Source organism: Poecilia mexicana, unplaced genomic scaffold, assembly GCF_051168715.1.
Source record: "Poecilia mexicana isolate PSO_F unplaced genomic scaffold, ASM5116871v1 scaffold_1, whole genome shotgun sequence".
NCBI classification, from domain to species: Eukaryota; Metazoa; Chordata; class Actinopteri; order Cyprinodontiformes; family Poeciliidae; genus Poecilia; species Poecilia mexicana.
In genome coordinates, this window is record NW_028263370.1 from 20,670,685 (window position 1) to 20,687,775 (window position 17,091).

The following is a 17,091-nucleotide window of genomic DNA, read 5'->3' on the forward strand; positions in this document are numbered from 1 at the left end:
ACATGTTGTGTTGATTATACATTTGATATGTGGAATCAAATTAAGTGCAGGGCTGAAAAGAACCCACAGTTTCTGAAGGGATTTTTAATTTCTCTCAGCCTCATGTCCAATTATTTAAACTTGAGCTTTGTTCTGATTGAACTGCAGACAGTTTTCTACCATCAAGGTGTTTATATCCAAGACAAAATAATAATAAAACTGTTTTTATTGCCCAGGGATCATTAGGAAATACAAATATGTTTGTGTGTAGCAGTGGAAGCTCATTAAATGCCTCCTAATGATCAAGTGCAAATTAAAAAGTATGTGGGGCCTAAAATAGAGCCTTGGGGGACACCAGAGCAAGTCTCATGAATTTGTGAGGAGCACAGTTATATAACCAACTCATTTCTGAGAACTGCTTCACATCTGTGTTGCACTGAGTCAACTTCTAGCCTCTGTGATCAGATATGCCAGCTTTGGATGACTGGACCACACTACACAATTCCTCTGCGATTCTGGGTTTGGCTACAGAAACAACAGGTTTTATATCACCCAATGATTCTTTGTATATTTCATATTAAATGTGCAAAATGATCTATCCTGATCTTGTTGTCACTTTGAGAGATAACACAATCTGCTGTTGAGACGTAGTTTTCATCTGGGTGAAACAATTGGGATGTTGAAACTTACTTGCTGGGTTGATGAACTCCTTATAAAGTCCATAGGTCATCAACGGCTCAGGTAGGCTCCTTCAACAAGACAGTGAGAGGATAAGTAGGGAGGGGAGGAGAAGGAAAGAAGAAATGAGCAGCGGGGACAGAAATAGCCGGCACATTGTTTTATAGTGTCTGCACACAGCAGTGATTAATGCGACTAGGCCACAGGATGGAATTACAAGGTACACGGGTTGATATAACCAAGTTCACCTGAAGGTACATTCACAGTGCAGCTGGATTACAGCCAAAAATGTTTAGCTAAAGAGAAAACGGAGGCATCAGACCTGCTTTACTCCAGCAGGTGCAACAATACAGGTTTAATTAGAGCTTTAAAAAATATTTATTTAAAAACACTTTGGAGTGTGTTCAAACTCTTAGCATATTCTCAATATCAACAAAACTACGTCACACTCTGCAGATACACCAGTGGAAAACAGCAGCATCACTGCGCTGCTGCATAAGGGGGAAAGATGGAATTTCCATTATTATCATGAATATTAATATTATTATGAGTAGATTTTTGATTTGAGCATAAAAGTTCATTAAACTTTCAGATTAATTAGCCAGGTTTAGTATTATTTATAAAATAATATTACCATGACTTTGTATAAGCCAGCAAAACATTATTGTTTATTAAAGTTGGTAGGTTAGAACAGCCCCAAAAATGACTATTTGATAATACAATGCAATTTAATTTAACTTAGAAGAAAATATAACTTAATAAAATGGTAACATATGACTGTAGGAAAGATTACTTGGGATGGAATCAGCAGCAACCAAAAGTCAAGAACTTACTGGAAAACTGAGGTTCATTTCTCTTCCTGTAAAAGCAATTTGCAGCTTCAGAACGTGGTTTATTCGGGGAGGGCGGTCAAAAATTCACTATAATTGAACAAACCTGTACACACATGCCTGCATGGCCAACCTGGCTACACAAACTGAGACTACAGTTTTAATTTTCCTCGACCAACAAGGCCTCTTTGATCCGTTTCTCTTACATCCTTCAAGAACAAATAAAACTGCCTTTGATTGTTGAGGCCAAAGTACATTTTGAATCTTTGTGAATTGTAAACCAATTATGCCCAGTATAGACCTAGACAAAGTGTGTAAGTTGTGGGGTGGACAATGTGACAATAACTTATCTAATGATTTATGTTAAAAAATAGATTGATAGCATCAGAAACTGGATTTTCTTGTGTTCTTAGAAGACCATAAGCAATACCGGTAAAATTACAAGATTGTAAACTGATAGTGCTTTTAAAATACCTTTAGAATTACAATGCAGGAGTAAGCATGAGCAAAACAAAGACAGAGTGGTATATATTTTTTTCATTTACAGCATTTATGTAGCTTTTTAAAACATGATTCCTTCATCTAAACCTCATCTTGTTTTGGCAGATGCTACTGTAACTGCTACCTTAAAAAGAGGAGCGGCAAGTTACAAAGGTCTTCCTTTTCATGTGATGCAGTACATAAAGTGTCAACTAAATTTCACTTGAGAGAATTTATAAGGTCTTGTTCAGTTCACCCTGAAGTCCAAATAAAACTGGAACAACTTACATGTGCAGTAAAAACAACTCTTTGCCTGTAAACTGGATGTGATCTTTAAAACGGTGGAAAATGTGCCCATACTGAGCCACTTTTCTGCTGCCTACTGAGCTAATCTATGTCTCTTAAAATTAAAAATATGATCTATTAGTCAGTCTTGATGACTCGAAGACTAAAAGCAACAAACAGCTTCCAACATATTGGAATACTGTACAATTTATGCCTTTTATGAAATTTCACAAAATTTTCACAAAAGGAGGACAAAGGAGATTTTAAGCGAGTTGATTTATTCTAGTAATGGGGGATAATTGTTCCAGCTGCACAGTTTCTGAAGGATGGGAAAATTGCAGGCAAAAGTAAAAGTGATGAACTTATAGGCTGAGGAATAAATTCAAGTAGAGCGACGTGATGTAAGGAATAAGGTTATAATTAAGGCTTTAGATGAGCGCAAACGTCACAGTAGCATAGAGAGACATAATGAGGACAAGACTCTTAACTCAGGCTAATCCCTGTAAAACCTAAAAGGTAACAGGAATGAAAAATCCTACTTACCACCAAGCAAAACATCACCTGGTATACTTTCAAATTCAGAATGTGTTAAAAAGCATAAATTGTGTTGCATATGTGAGCCTGTATTTGTACATCATATGGCTGAATCTTACCTCAGATAGAGCTTTAGTGCACTCGTTATCGTCTTGACATCCCAGTCTTCACTGGCTGATAGGTCCACTTCGTTACTCTTCTCATCTAAACAAAACATTAAGCAAATCTTTACTTTTATTTATCTGCAAAGTAGAAAAAAAGTATTCTGCACTGTGAGTTACTGTGGCCTATTTTGTGGGCAGCCCAGAACGTCCAAATATGTAAAATAAATATGAACATGTTGTTAGTCATTTGAGGATAAAAGCATTGTTGGTAGCCCTGGGACCAGCTGTATTCCCAGTGGACGCAGAAAGAAGTAGCAGTTTTGCAGAGAGCGGCTAGTTCTATACTCATTATAAGTTTAATTAATCCCTTACTACTTCGCTGACTCCACAGGGACTTAAGAGGTGTGTGGTACTGAAGTTTCAGGGAGCTGTAGTCATACGTAAGAAAAACTCTCACAAATTAGAGGAGATGTGGAAGTGCAATGAGTCAGTGAAGTATTTTGAGTAGAAAACATGCTTAGAGGCCTGAGTCACACTGACAGGTGGCAGGTTGCCCTGATAGTAGTGTGGTTTTTCCTTCTTATTTCATCTATGCACTGCAGGCAGGCAGGATTGTGAGGTTCTCTGGCTGCACTCTCTACAAAAATGACCTGTCTAATGTCAACTTCTGGAAGTAAATATTTGAAGCTGAGTGTGTCTCTGTGTTGAGGATTGATGGGGTCTGCACACACTCTTCTGGCACTAATAGACCTGCCTGTTACAGTGAGGCAAGGTATTCAAAAAAACAAAACAAAAAAAAAAAAAGACAGATGGAGCAGCAATGCCAGGTACAGTACAAAAGGAAACCATAACATTCATCTTGGTTATTATTTCACATTAAATAAGTTAATACCATGTGATGACTTCAGCATAATGAGAACAAGTAAAGGGAACAACCACTGTAGAGATAAAGCCCCTTAACACCATAAGAAGAAGATATGTAAAGAACAAAAATAACATTTTTGAATAAAATTTTCAAATAAATTGTTCAACTTTAAATAGAATGGATGCCCAAAGTTTTACCACAACCACCTACATAAAGCTGAAAACTTTGAATAATTCTAAAAAACTTACAAACTGACCATTTTAATAGTTCACCATCCAATGCATCACACTTGGACTGATTAAGCCTGAACTGGGTAGCAAATCTAACAGCAGCAACACCATGTATTTAGGCATGTAGAACTGGTAAAGACGAGTTGCTGACATTCAAAACAGACATCAGATTGGGAAAGAAATTAAACTGCGACTGAGACTTTGAACATTGTGTGGGATTTTGATGTCATACAGGAACAGGAATCTGTTTTCATACAGCCAAGAGAACGCATCCCGTAAGCAGAAGTTATGTGAATTAAAATGCCCTGTTGGTGTCACAAGCCTGACGAGAATGGGCGTACTGGTTTGAAGGGATAGAAAGGATACAGCAGCTCAAATAATCTCTTGTTTCAACCAAGGTAGCAAAAGACCATGACAGCTCTTCTACAAACAGGAAACGAAGGCTACAATTCCCACAGGCTAATCAAAATCAGACAATAACAGATTGCCTGGTCTGTTGAGTCTTGATTTCAGCTGCAACATTCAGATGGTCAGACTTTGGCATAAACAACATGAAAGCATGGATCCCTCCCGCCTTGCATCAGCAGTTCAGGGTGCTGGTGGTGTAATGGTGTGGGACAAATCTTCCTGGCAAACTCTTAACTAAACATGGCTTTGACATCACACTCTACTCTATGGTGCAGCCATCTTCTGTTTCACTAGAAGAAAACCAAATTCACAGCTCAAATTATCGCAAACTGGTTTATTAAACATTAAATCAGTCACCAAATCACCAAAAGAGCATATTTGATTGAGCTTGACTGAGAAAGTCACATCACAAATGTACAGCCAATAAATCTGCAGCAACTGCAGGATTCTAGGTTTAATGGTGGAGAACTGGTAAATAGATTATTTCCTGGAAAATCTCTGGCAAAGCCAGAAATTTGCCTTTGTCTTGTTGCTAACCGTGTTCCTTTATGACCAGAGTGAGTAGGATTTTATGTATTCATTAGCAAAAATAAGAAATAAGAACAGAAACGATTAAAACAAATAGGCCTGCCTATTTGAATTTTATTTTTCCCAAAATGACCAAGTAGAAAATAAAACATGTTATGAATTTCTGCTCCTCTCCCCACATTAAATTAAACCACACATTCCCATCATTCAGAGCTCAACTATTTCACACATCAACTAAAACAATAACCTTTCGAGACACCCATCCTATACAACATATTTACCAATCTATTCTACCATTTGGTTGTTCTCCAGCATTGGTTTTAAAATATCCTTCTCTTAAATTATAGCCCCTCTCTCTGTCACACAACATTTTTTAATATTTGAACGTAAATTGTACATGTTTAGATTTTACAAGGTGCCAGAATTTCAGTACATTCCATTTAAAAAAAATGAAAGATTTTTATGTTTCCAGTGCAGCATTCTGATTGCTTTACCACTTTAATTGCAGAGTAATACACACCACGTCACAAAGTTCAAATTACACTGCACACATCTGCAGAAACTGTGATTCTAAGATGTCAATTTCAAATAAAGTTTCAGATATTTCCAACATCTCGAATCTTTGCAGCAATGAATTAGATAAATTTTGAAGACAAGATGTACCTCATAAAATGTCCAATGAGCTTATTTTATTATTATAATAAAACCTACACTGATTTCTAACAACACTAGTAACTATTAATCTCGTCTCATCTTGTTCTGCGTATCATTTATCGTTTCTTGAGCTGGATGTATTAATACACGCCATCTTTTTTGTAATTTAAGAGCCAGATAGTCCACTGTGTTGTTCAGTTCATTGTAGAAAACCTGTATTTCAGCTGCTTTTACAGAAAAATGCTGTAAAATATTACTGTTTACCAGTCTGTCTACACCAGATACTCAGATTCAAGCTCACTTTAACAGTTTTCTTCCTTCCTGTCATTCAATAGGAGCTGCTTTCTTTGTTTGCACTGTAATGGGATGGGAGAAGATTTTTTTCATAAATCAGCGTGTCCTTGCTGACTGGACTGTGGCCATATCTATGACTAAGAGATGAAATGAAGTATGGTGGAAGAATCTCAAGTCTTTCTTCAGGGTCTAAAGCTTGTTTCACCCACTCAGCGGGAGCTGCTTCATGTATTCAAAGTTTATTTACGCATCTCTTGAGAAGATGGGCGAACACCATGTATTTTTCTTTCCCTCACAATAATCTGTGCTGCAGTGCAAAGCCAAGACTAAGGATCGAAACTTCCACCATAATCAGGCTGTAAAACTTCTCAAAGTTTTGCAGCAAAGTGTTAATGGTGTCTACAGCATGAATCGGTAGGTTGGCAGACTAGAAGGTTTGAGAGAGGAAGCTGAGACAGTCTGGCGGCTGCCTGAGTTCGTTGTCATTCTGAACACAGAGCTGAAAGTGAGCTGGTGTCTGCTGGAGACAGCAGGAAACCACAGAGCCGACAGAGAGCAATAGAAAGGACAGAGGACAAGGTAAGGAGTTGGTTGAAAGGGAATACAGACAAGCGAGAGGCATAGGGGTGATTGAGAAAGGCAACTGACAGAATGAGCCTGCCACGAGAACAGGAGAGGCTGGCTTAGTGGTGTGTTGATGAAGCAAAGCCCAAAAAAGCTCAAGAATACCAATTGGATGGACCGTGACTGGGAGTTTGGAAAGGTGATGGGGGGGCGGTAACAAGCCTTAGCAAGGCAAATAATCACTCTGACACTTGTTGCATATCACAGAAGTGGTACAAATAAGCTAAGACACTTATCTTTTTTACAATCACTTCAAATGGACAGATCAATTATATTGGCAGGCCAACTCCATGAAAATAAACTAAGATGTCATTAAAACATTTCAAAAATACATCTGTTGACTAGAGTGATGAAAAATGCTTGATGTTACTCACCAATCATTAATGAGAGTAGTTTCTGGACCTTGGAGCTTACACCCCCAACTCTGTACAGACCTTGGTCATTAATGCCTATCGAGTAACAAGGATACAAATAATAAAAACAAATCTTTTGTCATTAGGAGATTTAAACAAGTTCACTGAAACAAAAAGTGAATCAGAAAAACTATCTCAAACAGATGAATTACATAATTTGTACAAGGCAAGCTGCCTGCAGCACCTGCTCACTTCATGTTCTCTAATAGTCGGAGAAAGTCTGCCCCCTTGTGTACAAACAGGCACACTACACAGACAACTACTGTAATTATGAATCACAAAAGTGCTTTTATTCAGGAAATAAGTATGGCACATAAAATGATTTAAATGCAATGAATACATAAAAAACATTGACTTATAATTATTTAAGAAAAACCCATAAATGAATAACAAGTGGAAATAATTAAAGGAAACTTTAATGCAGGACATGTTTGATTAATGTAATGAACCATCAAAGTAAATTGGTGAGATTAAAATGTTAAAGACAAGGTAACCAATCACATGTTGGGGTCTATTTGACTTTTTAGATTATCAAATGCTGGAACGTAATTACTGACATTTACATAAACACTTATAATATTTATCTAAATGCATTTATTAAGATGTTAGTTGAATTGTTTTCTGATAAATCAGTTGCTGGATAATGTTACTTTTGCCCTTGCTCACTAAAGCAGATTTCCATGGATACATTTATCCAGCTGAAGGCCTTTAAACCACTGGTGTCAAACTCCAGTCCTCGAAGGCTGACATGCAGCAACTTTTAGATGCATCTCTGTCGACACTTAAATCTCATAATTGGGTCATAAGCAGGACTTTGGACATGAAAAGAGTGCAGGACATAAGTCCTTTTGGACAGGAATTTGACACCCTTGTCCTAAAGTAAAGATTATAAATATTTTGAACTCACCTCTCGTTTCTATTGCAGTGATAGAATTCTTCACAAAACTTAAACCCACGTCATCCAGCTGGGCATCGACTACAAGTTGGGGAAAAGAAAAGTTTAAGAATATTTTTTCAGTATACTGTTAAAGCCTTCAGACCTTGTGCTGCTAGAAACTTACTTCCTCTTTCCTTAGAGAGAGTTCTTCCAAGATAGCAACCAATCTGAAAAAGAAAAACACTTTCTTTAATAGAAAAAAAAACTAACTGAAGCTTCTTTCAGTAAAGTGGACATATGTTATATATAAATTCACACAAATCACACAGATTGATACGTATTAAGTGTTGTTTGTGTCTTAAGGTATTTCATCATGGGTTTTTTCTGTGTAAGGTTTGTAAAAGTTTGATTTTAATGTAATGTTTGTTGTGTGGACCCCAAGAAGAAGAGTCTCTATTATGGTAGAGACTAATGGAGAATCTTAAATAAAGAAACAAATAAATCTGAAGTTATTTTAAAATCGTCTTTAAATAGTAGGATCATTTTAAAAGTTAAATGTCCATCCAAATGGACATCAAAAGTTGTGATATGTTGTAGCCAGTGCTTAATTATTTATGCAAAGAAAAACACATCTGGAAGTATTTTATAGCTTATTTGTGATTTTACATTTATTTTATTTGATTTTTAAAAATGTTTTTAATGAGTATAAACTCTGACTTTCTTGAACTGCTTCCAAAAAACAATTTTTTCCCTTCATTTAAATGCTGTAGGGGTGTAGAAATTAGTTAGATGAAAAAATAATGTTTTTAAATGAAAAATGCATCACATATGTGTCTAGTAAGTTAACCAAATTTGTCTGTTCTGTTCTAAACCGTGGCGTGTGTGATGTATATGATAACACCATGAGGTTGACTCACAGGTTCCTTCCCTCCCATGGCGTGCATCCAAAGCTTGTGGTCATCCTCTGACAGCGCCTGCACAGTTAGCACCGTCCCAGGCCTGTGAGAGAGGCATGCCACGTTAGCATCAGACAAAGCCTTTGAGTTACTGTACAGCAAGACACTGAGCTATTTAAGTGTCAGGATGAAACATTCAGGGTGCTTAGCATTATGCATGCCAAAAATACACACTTCCTGCCAAGGACACATTCCCCTTGAATTTACTGTAACTACAAACATAAGCCTTCTCAGACTCTCCAACTGGTTTATGACATCCATAATCATGTAAGGCCAGATGGATATCAAATTATTTGTGACAGTCAGAATGGATGCGCACACTCAAATTTCCATTCTAAATAAGGGGCATTGCTCATCTATTAATACTGCTGAAAGGAGGCTGGGCACAATTAAGTTGTTTGACTGAATGGGTGTCTGTTACTGCCGGGGTGAGAAGTCCTGCTATTACATGCTCTGCAGTCCAAGATGAAATGTAGGTGAAAAGGGACAAAAACGTTGATGTGGTTTTACTGTGACCTCTGAGCATGTCACTGAAGGCACGCAGGAGGAAATAGCTACCAAAGCAGTTGTGTGGCTTATCTGATAAAGTGATGGAAAAAAAACAAAACAAGTTTCATTCATTCAACTCTCAATATCAAAACAAGATGAACTGGCTCTGTCTCTCTCAGTTTAAGGGGCAAGGTTATCTCTGTATGTAGTTACATATAATTTTATTTTTTTCCTTTTAGTGTTTATTCAATCAGCACATCTCTTAGTGTTCTGATTGGATGTAGTTCCTTGCTTGAGGGGGTATCGGCTGAGACAACGCTGCCAAAAACCAAACATTCTCCCTCTCCTGCTATCAACTTTTTACTTTTCTTTAACTTAAGTGCTCCCACATAAGTTATTTCTTTTTTGTGAATATGCTCCGACTTAAAGTCAAATTCTGCTGGATGTTTCTTCCTGTTAAAGGGAGTCTATCCTCTCCACTGTCGCCACATGCATGCTTGGTATGGGGGGTTTCCTCATAGTCAACAACACGATGCAAACAATGATCTATTGTTGCTACATGCTTGTCCAGGAGGAGGGAATGCTACAAATAAATAGATGTGTCCTCATTAGAAAATGTTTGCAAAACTTTGCGATTTTCTGCTTACGTCGAAAAAACAATTTTACGATTGCTGTGTTTTCCAGGTCATCAAATAAGAACCACAATTAAAATCATACATGAATACATTTACTCACACTGTAAGTCATCAAGAGATGTTCCCATAGCATTTTTGTGTAATGCACCAGTACACCTTATTCTAGTGCAAAAAATAACTGTTTATTGAAAACATTAGTTTTTTTAAGTTAGCGTGTTTCCATTAGTTCCAATTTGCTCGATTTTATAGATAATGGAAACACAGTTACAGATTCCATGCAGTGTTCTTGGTTTCCTGAGATAGAAAACTCATTTTTTTGTAAAGTGCCTTGAGACGACTCATGCATTATAAAAATAAACTTAATTGAAATCTTACCTGTCTGTTATGTCCAGCTCCAGGCAGAATCTCCTGTCCAACATGTCTGTTGTTTTGCGAACGCAGGATTTGAGTGTGACAGACTCCGTCTCACCCTAAAATGAGTTTATTACTTACACTCTGAAAGGTTTTCATAAAAAATAAAAAATACCTACAATGCTAAAGCAATAGCTTAGATTTATAAAAAGTGTGACATAAATAAGGAACAGCACTGCATACTGTGACTACTCACAATCTTTCCACCTGATCTGTGGTCAAAAGTCACCATGTGCAGAATCTTCTGCTCTTTGACAAAAGTGCAGTAGCGTTTGACCCAGCTTGAACCAAAGGGGGGTGGTCCTGAACAAATTATACAACACAGGAAAATTAAATGTGAAAGGTGTCTTTCATAATATTTTTAGTTGATTTTCGTGAGACAAATTTTGACCTGTTGGGGTTGATTGTTATGTAATAGCTCGGGTAATGAGTCTTTTTCACAACAGTTATGACAAAGATAAAAATAAATCTATATGGAATACATTGCATGAACACGGCATCTACATGGTGAAGCATACTGATGTCAGTATCATGCTGCGGGAAAGCTTCTTTTCAGCAGGAAAAAAATTATGCTATTCACAGATGCCTTCAATCAACTCTATCTGAGAATGAGTGATTTTGCTAAAAAATAAAGCTGGCTAAACAAAGCGCTGACTCTCGGGGGCTGAATACAAATGCACGCCACACTTTTCAGTTCAGCTCCACTTCACAGTTGATGATTGAGTGTTAAGTCAATTAAAATAAACTGACATTTGTGGCTGTGATGTGAAAAAAAATATCTAAAAGTAAATCTGACTGAACAGAAATACTTTTGCAAGTCACTTTATTTCCAAATAGGTTTTTTCTAAGTTTCTGCTTATTCATATGACCTTACGTTTTTCCTGCACATAGAGGTATCCTTCAAAACTGATGGGGCTGGTCTGTCTGTATTCTTGTGGTGTGTCTTTAATCCGCTTCATCAGCTCGTGCACCTCTGACCGCGTGCCCTCGAATCGACTCCTTGTCTGGGTGGAGAGGAAGCAAATACACACCCCAGGAAGTGAGTGTAGGATGACCTTCCTAATAGAAGGGCTATGCATTTCAAAACAAGCATGGATTTTTCTGAAAACACTGCGAACTTGATCAAATTTGCCACAAAACACAAAAACAAGCAATTAGATCTTCAATAAAAAACAAAAAAGGAAGGACTTTTATAATATACATGTTCTTTCCTTTATTAAGATTCATAAAAAGCAGAAACAAAAGCAAATAAAATAATTTATTTATCTGGGATAGTTTTTTTTCTTACATTCTGAATATTGATCTGCAGCTCTGTTTTATAATGGTCAAAGTCCTTGGCAAGTTCATATCCCTGGTGATAAAAGGTGAATACAGTCTGAAAGAATGCCAGCATCTACAAAAAATGAAACAAATATGAGTTAGTAAAGTCTCCCACTATACTGTAACAAATATAACAAATATAACAATTTAACTGTAGGAGACCAACCAATTAGAAAAATAAACTACATTTACAATCTCACACTTTACTTCATATAAATTCATGAGATCGGATGTATCCATCAGGTCAGAAAGAGTTTTCAGTGATTAATGATTGTGCTTTTGTGTGTCAGTTCCTTCTGAAAGCGTTTGTTTTTTACCAAACTGCAGCGGTAGAACACTTTTTTGCATTAGGGTCCTAAATCTGAGTAATAATTTAAGTTGGGTGGCTTTGTTACATACATATGTTTGTGATGTGTTGAAAAATGAACTTTGTTTTATGACATGATGACTTTTTATCCGTAATTGAAGTTTTTCTAAGTCTCAACTTGGGGACAAACTTAAAACGTTAATATTCTTTACAAGGTTTAAAAAGACTTGAGTTCAACCTAACTAATCATTTTCATTATGACTGATCAGTTGTTAGTGGCAGAGCATTAATTTGTTGTTTGTTTAACCCAACTGTCTAAAATGGCTAAAAAAATTCAACTAGATTGATGTTGGATCGATGTTTTGATGAATCACATCTGCTAAACAGTTTCAGTTTCTGGTTCTCCAAGTTAGGAATCACTGCTATGCTAATCAAAACTGCATGAGTTTGGTTAGCCACTCACAGGTTCCACACATTCAAACTTCTTCCTCTCCTGGATCTCCTGCAGCTTGCACACATATTCAAGTGATTCCTCCTGAAAGTGCTGCCTCATGAGTTCCACCTGGCTGTCTGCCTGGAGAGGTGGAGAACACACACCATGATAATTACAGACATGTGGAGGAAAGGAAGAAACACACGCTTGCTGCTTGGAGAACTGAACGTCTTCTTTTGCCCTCAAAGTATGGGATTGAATTATTCCTCAACACATCTGCAGTGGGTAAATCTACTGCTGTCAGTAAACTTCACATAAAAATAACTTTGGAAAACAGGCCTGCCTCAGTACACTGCCTCAGACTCCTAATTTGCAAAGCAAAATCAGAGATGCACGCACACAGGCACCTAACAGGAAAGACAGAAGGACGTCTGAGGAAGCTCAAATTAAGGAGTGCTTTGCCAAGGACAGGACAGGCTCCAGTTGTCAGTGTCAAAGTGAACTTTAAAGCTTAAAAAAAATGCCAGAAAGATGAAATGAACAGGAAACTGGAAATGTGGAAAATGCCTTAAAATGTAGCCGTTGTGTATAGTCGCAAAATCTTATTCATATTTCCCAAACTATGTTTTGTAACAATTTCTTTTTTTCCCTGAACTCCACACATCATTATGCCATTAAAAATGTTGCAAAGCACAAACAAAATGGGTAAAATTATAATCTATTTACAATTTTGATCCTGGGCAACCAATGTAATAACTGTAATTGTGTGTGTTTTGCAGGAATACAAACAAGAGTGAGATTAAGAGCAAGTTAGGGGCCTGGTAGGGGATCTATTATAACCATGAGTAAAAATTACACAGACCTCAGTTTTAATCCACCATTTCCTGACTGGGAACTGGAAACCACGACTCTTGTCAATGAAAAGGATTTTAAAATAAACAACAGTGCACTACAATGAGAAACGGGGCAGAAATAGGCTTACTGACAACTCCTGAGCTACAGCAAGAAATAAAATATGCCGATAGTTAAATATAATTTGCAAAATATCAATTAGTACATTAAAAATCCATAAATACTTGAAACCCCCTCTGATCTGATATTAAACAACTGCCTACTAATAGTTTAAACACAAAGTATACCTTGATACACATTGGATACTGTACAACAGAAGCTAACCTCTACAGTCTTGAACACAGCCAATCAGTGCCAAGGAAAATCAATACTGCTCATAGATTGGCTGCTTTGCAAACACCAGCCAATAGCATATCAGGAAGAATGGGGCCTAGGCAGTTCAGCTTTCCAAGCTGCATTTTCTTTAGAATATTTTGGAGTTACAATCAACAAATCCACAATTACGAACCACGAATTATCCACACACGAGCTGAACGTTCACATGCTGGAGTCAATGACATCATCACTGTTCTGTAAGTTGATTATCTTGAATGTCATGAATGAAGTATTGGTACAGTTAGGACTGTTTATAACGTGTGACGGAAGTTGCTGTTGGTAGCCCTGGATCAGAACAGAACAGGCTGCCGAAGTAATGTTCACAAGTTCAAGCCTCCGTTCTGGCTGGCCAATACAAACAACATGGCATTAACGACGGACAAAAACAAGATGTCAGAAGGGTTACATAAAACGCTGCTGGTTTCCAAGCAGTTCATAATAATCAACTAAAGGTTGTATAGTAACAACTGATCCAGAAACTGCAGAAAGCAGCAGTAGCCCCAAGTCCAACATGTCAGTGAAAACCAAACACAGTAAACAAGCAAGTGTAACAAAAAACCTAACTAGAAAGATTTTTCTTTTTTTGTGTGTTATGTTCTTGGAAAGATAAATACCTCTTGCAGCTGAGGCTCCTTCTTCTTTGCCGACAAATTTAAAAGCTTCTCCAGGGAGCTGTAGTACTTTTCTGTTTCTTTTTCATACCTTTTTCTTTCCGCCTTGCAGAAAAAACAAAACAAAAAACACGAAAAAGTGTGATTAGTTTCAGAAAAACAATATTCAAAAGAATTAAGCTGGTCTCTATTTTTAATCATTAATTATAGCTGGCAAACAATCTAAAAGGTTATCATTAAGATTCAAATAGATCCACTAAAATTAAGAAGAAATTTGAAGAAAAAGCAATGAAACATCATACATTACCCTCACGTTACCGAGCTGCTCCTTCCTGAACTTCTCGAGGGGTTTCATTAAAGTTTCTGTGATGTTTCGCATCTATAGCGAGAACAGATATTATTTTATCTCAATAAAATATAATTACTTTCTAGAACTTCCAGTAACTCAAACAAACAGTGGAAACCAAATAATCCTTTTGGTATACACAGTACAAAGATTTAAAAGTAGGACTTTAAGTGATAGAACAACAAATGATAGACCAAATTATGGTGCTTTTCAACATTTTATATAAATATCCATCATCTACAAATTTGCCAATCAGTGCCAAGGAAAATGAATGCCGCACCAGGATTGGCTGCCTTGCAAACGCCAGTCATTAGGGTGCCAACTGTGACTAGTCAGGGGTTCATTGTATCTGATTATTGCTCGTCTCACCCAGCTTGTCAGTTCAGAGTTGTGTCCTTCGTTGTTGGAGGATGGACTGATCAGAGCTCTGGGAGATCTATTCAAAGTTCAGGGTTTGTGTTTTAGAACAAAACCTGGCTTTAAACCTTTTCAAAGGTGCATTTCTAGACTTGTTTGCTGTGATTCCTGTGTCTTCACAATTCTGTTCTGGGGTTAATCTACAAATCTACATCCCACTTTTCAAATGTTCATCTGCAAATTAAAGTTTGAAATCCATCCTGCTTTCTGTTGGTTTCAGTGTAAGAAAAAATATGAAATGTTGAAAAGGTATCAAGTCATTTGCAAGGCACTGCACCAACAGGCCTGTTGCAATAATCAATAAATCAATTCATCGCTTGATAAATTAAAACAAGCTCAATAATTTCCATTTGAGTGATTTATTGTTCTCTTTTCTCTCTTTCTAACAAAAACTAGATGACAGAAGTCTTCTAGTTTTTTGAACTAGTCCTTTTCTGAAGGACAATTTTGTTTACAGACATCAGTTTCCATTTTATTTGTTGTTTCTGTTTTGTTGTATTTTAGATGTCTTTCAGTTTCAGTGTTAAATGTTCATTAGAATTTAAACTTTATTTATCTTTGAAAATGTGTTCTTGGTTTACTATTCCATTACCTTTACATTACTTGAAAATGATCTCAAAACAACAATGTTATAGATTTATTGCAATAACCGCTGGCGCAATAAAATGTTGTTATTGTAACAGGCCTACACTGTACTAACTCAATTACTTATGTTGTATATTTGCATTTTGAATTTATTTACAACTAAACTTGTAAATAAAAATTTATGCTTTTATGGCTGTTTATGTAAAGTACTAAATTTTACATAAACATGAACAGAGAGCTTGGGATGCAACCGGTTGTTAATGTTTTAGTCGTTCTGCTGCGCTGGCTGCAAGGCATGTCTGTGCATGCATACTGCTTCCTCTGTTTGCAGTGTGATGTCATCACTCTGTGCTGAGCAGTGCTTACCGCTGCGGTCTATGCTTGGCACAACCATCATATCAGTCAGCCACTGATGACGGGTTCTCACCTTTACCTCAGACACTACAGACAGACATTACTCGGAAAACTGACTTTTACACAAAATCTCAGGCACTGTAAAGCGTGCAAGTATCACTAACTTCAACTATCAAATATCACTAAACAAAAGTCTTCAAATGGCTCCAAAGTACTTCTGCTTCTTAACTACCTGAGGTGTGATTTCAGTAGCTCTTAAAATACCTGACTTTAACACTGCTACCTTAGTCACATGTTAGTTTTATGAGTAAGGAGTTGCAGAGCTGTGGACTTGCTCCCAGTTGCTCCTTATGAGATTTTGTCTTGTTATGTAAACCTATGATGTTTATAATGTCCAACTGCGATGCAGTCAACTGTGCAGCCACTCCCAGGCAGCTGATCCAGAAACATGATGAAAAACTGTTCAAACATTAGCAATAATAGAACTGGTTGACTGTGTCAGCTGAATGATGTGGGTATGAGAAATACTTGAAATAAATATCTTCTGAGCGTGTATCAAAGCTTTTTGCGATTATTGAATAGCAAAAGGATTCTCATCGTTCAACAGAAGAGATGAGATACAAATGCATTTGCATTCAGACATGAACTAAAATCAATTCCTACATATTATTGATATGTATACAGGTTAAATGTGGTAAATGTTAAAGGAAGTATGAATATATACATGTGTTTTTCCATCTAAATATAATATAGCTTCTTAAAAATAAAATATATAATTTTAAGAAACAGCAATTTAGGTAAATTCTAACATGCCATTATTATCAGAAATAGTTAATTATTCTCTAAATTGACAAGTGAACTGTCCAGGTGGGTAAACATGAGCAATATTTTAAATTTTAAAAGAAAAAAGTCACAGAAAGCATGTCTGACTTAAGAAAATATATAAGATAAAAAGCAACATATTTCAGAATCAGATGGATATCAAACATATATGGACTTTAAATGTTAAACTGCACTGAAGATAAATACTTTATGGTGAAGGTGGGCCAATATACCGAGCAGCTGGTAAATTATTCCAGTAATCTGCCTTTTTGTTTCTTTTTTTTATTGCAGCCACTCGACTCACCTTGGTACACTCAACCAATAAACCAGTGAGGTGCATCTGGACAAATGGTTAACTCTATAAAGGTACACCAAAGTTTTAAGTAGTTCCAGTT

General features: G+C 36.7%; 1 protein-coding gene across 1 annotated transcript in view; it reads right to left on the minus strand.

The window, feature by feature from the left end:
- Window positions 1-17,091, minus strand: part of arhgap10 (Rho GTPase activating protein 10) — a 56,954-nt gene that overhangs the window by 25,336 nt on the left and 14,527 nt on the right. Inside the window, exons 4-16 of the mRNA XM_014999844.2 lie at window positions 14,480-14,551; window positions 14,176-14,277; window positions 12,365-12,475; window positions 11,563-11,667; window positions 11,149-11,278; window positions 10,471-10,577; window positions 10,239-10,333; window positions 8,701-8,782; window positions 7,968-8,010; window positions 7,814-7,882; window positions 6,868-6,942; window positions 2,906-2,990; window positions 670-728 (exon numbers count right to left, since the gene is read on the minus strand). Coding sequence (XP_014855330.2) covers window positions 670-728; window positions 2,906-2,990; window positions 6,868-6,942; window positions 7,814-7,882; window positions 7,968-8,010; window positions 8,701-8,782; window positions 10,239-10,333; window positions 10,471-10,577; window positions 11,149-11,278; window positions 11,563-11,667; window positions 12,365-12,475; window positions 14,176-14,277; window positions 14,480-14,551 — 1,135 coding nt within the window. The remainder of the gene's footprint in view (window positions 1-669; window positions 729-2,905; window positions 2,991-6,867; window positions 6,943-7,813; window positions 7,883-7,967; window positions 8,011-8,700; window positions 8,783-10,238; window positions 10,334-10,470; window positions 10,578-11,148; window positions 11,279-11,562; window positions 11,668-12,364; window positions 12,476-14,175; window positions 14,278-14,479; window positions 14,552-17,091) is intronic.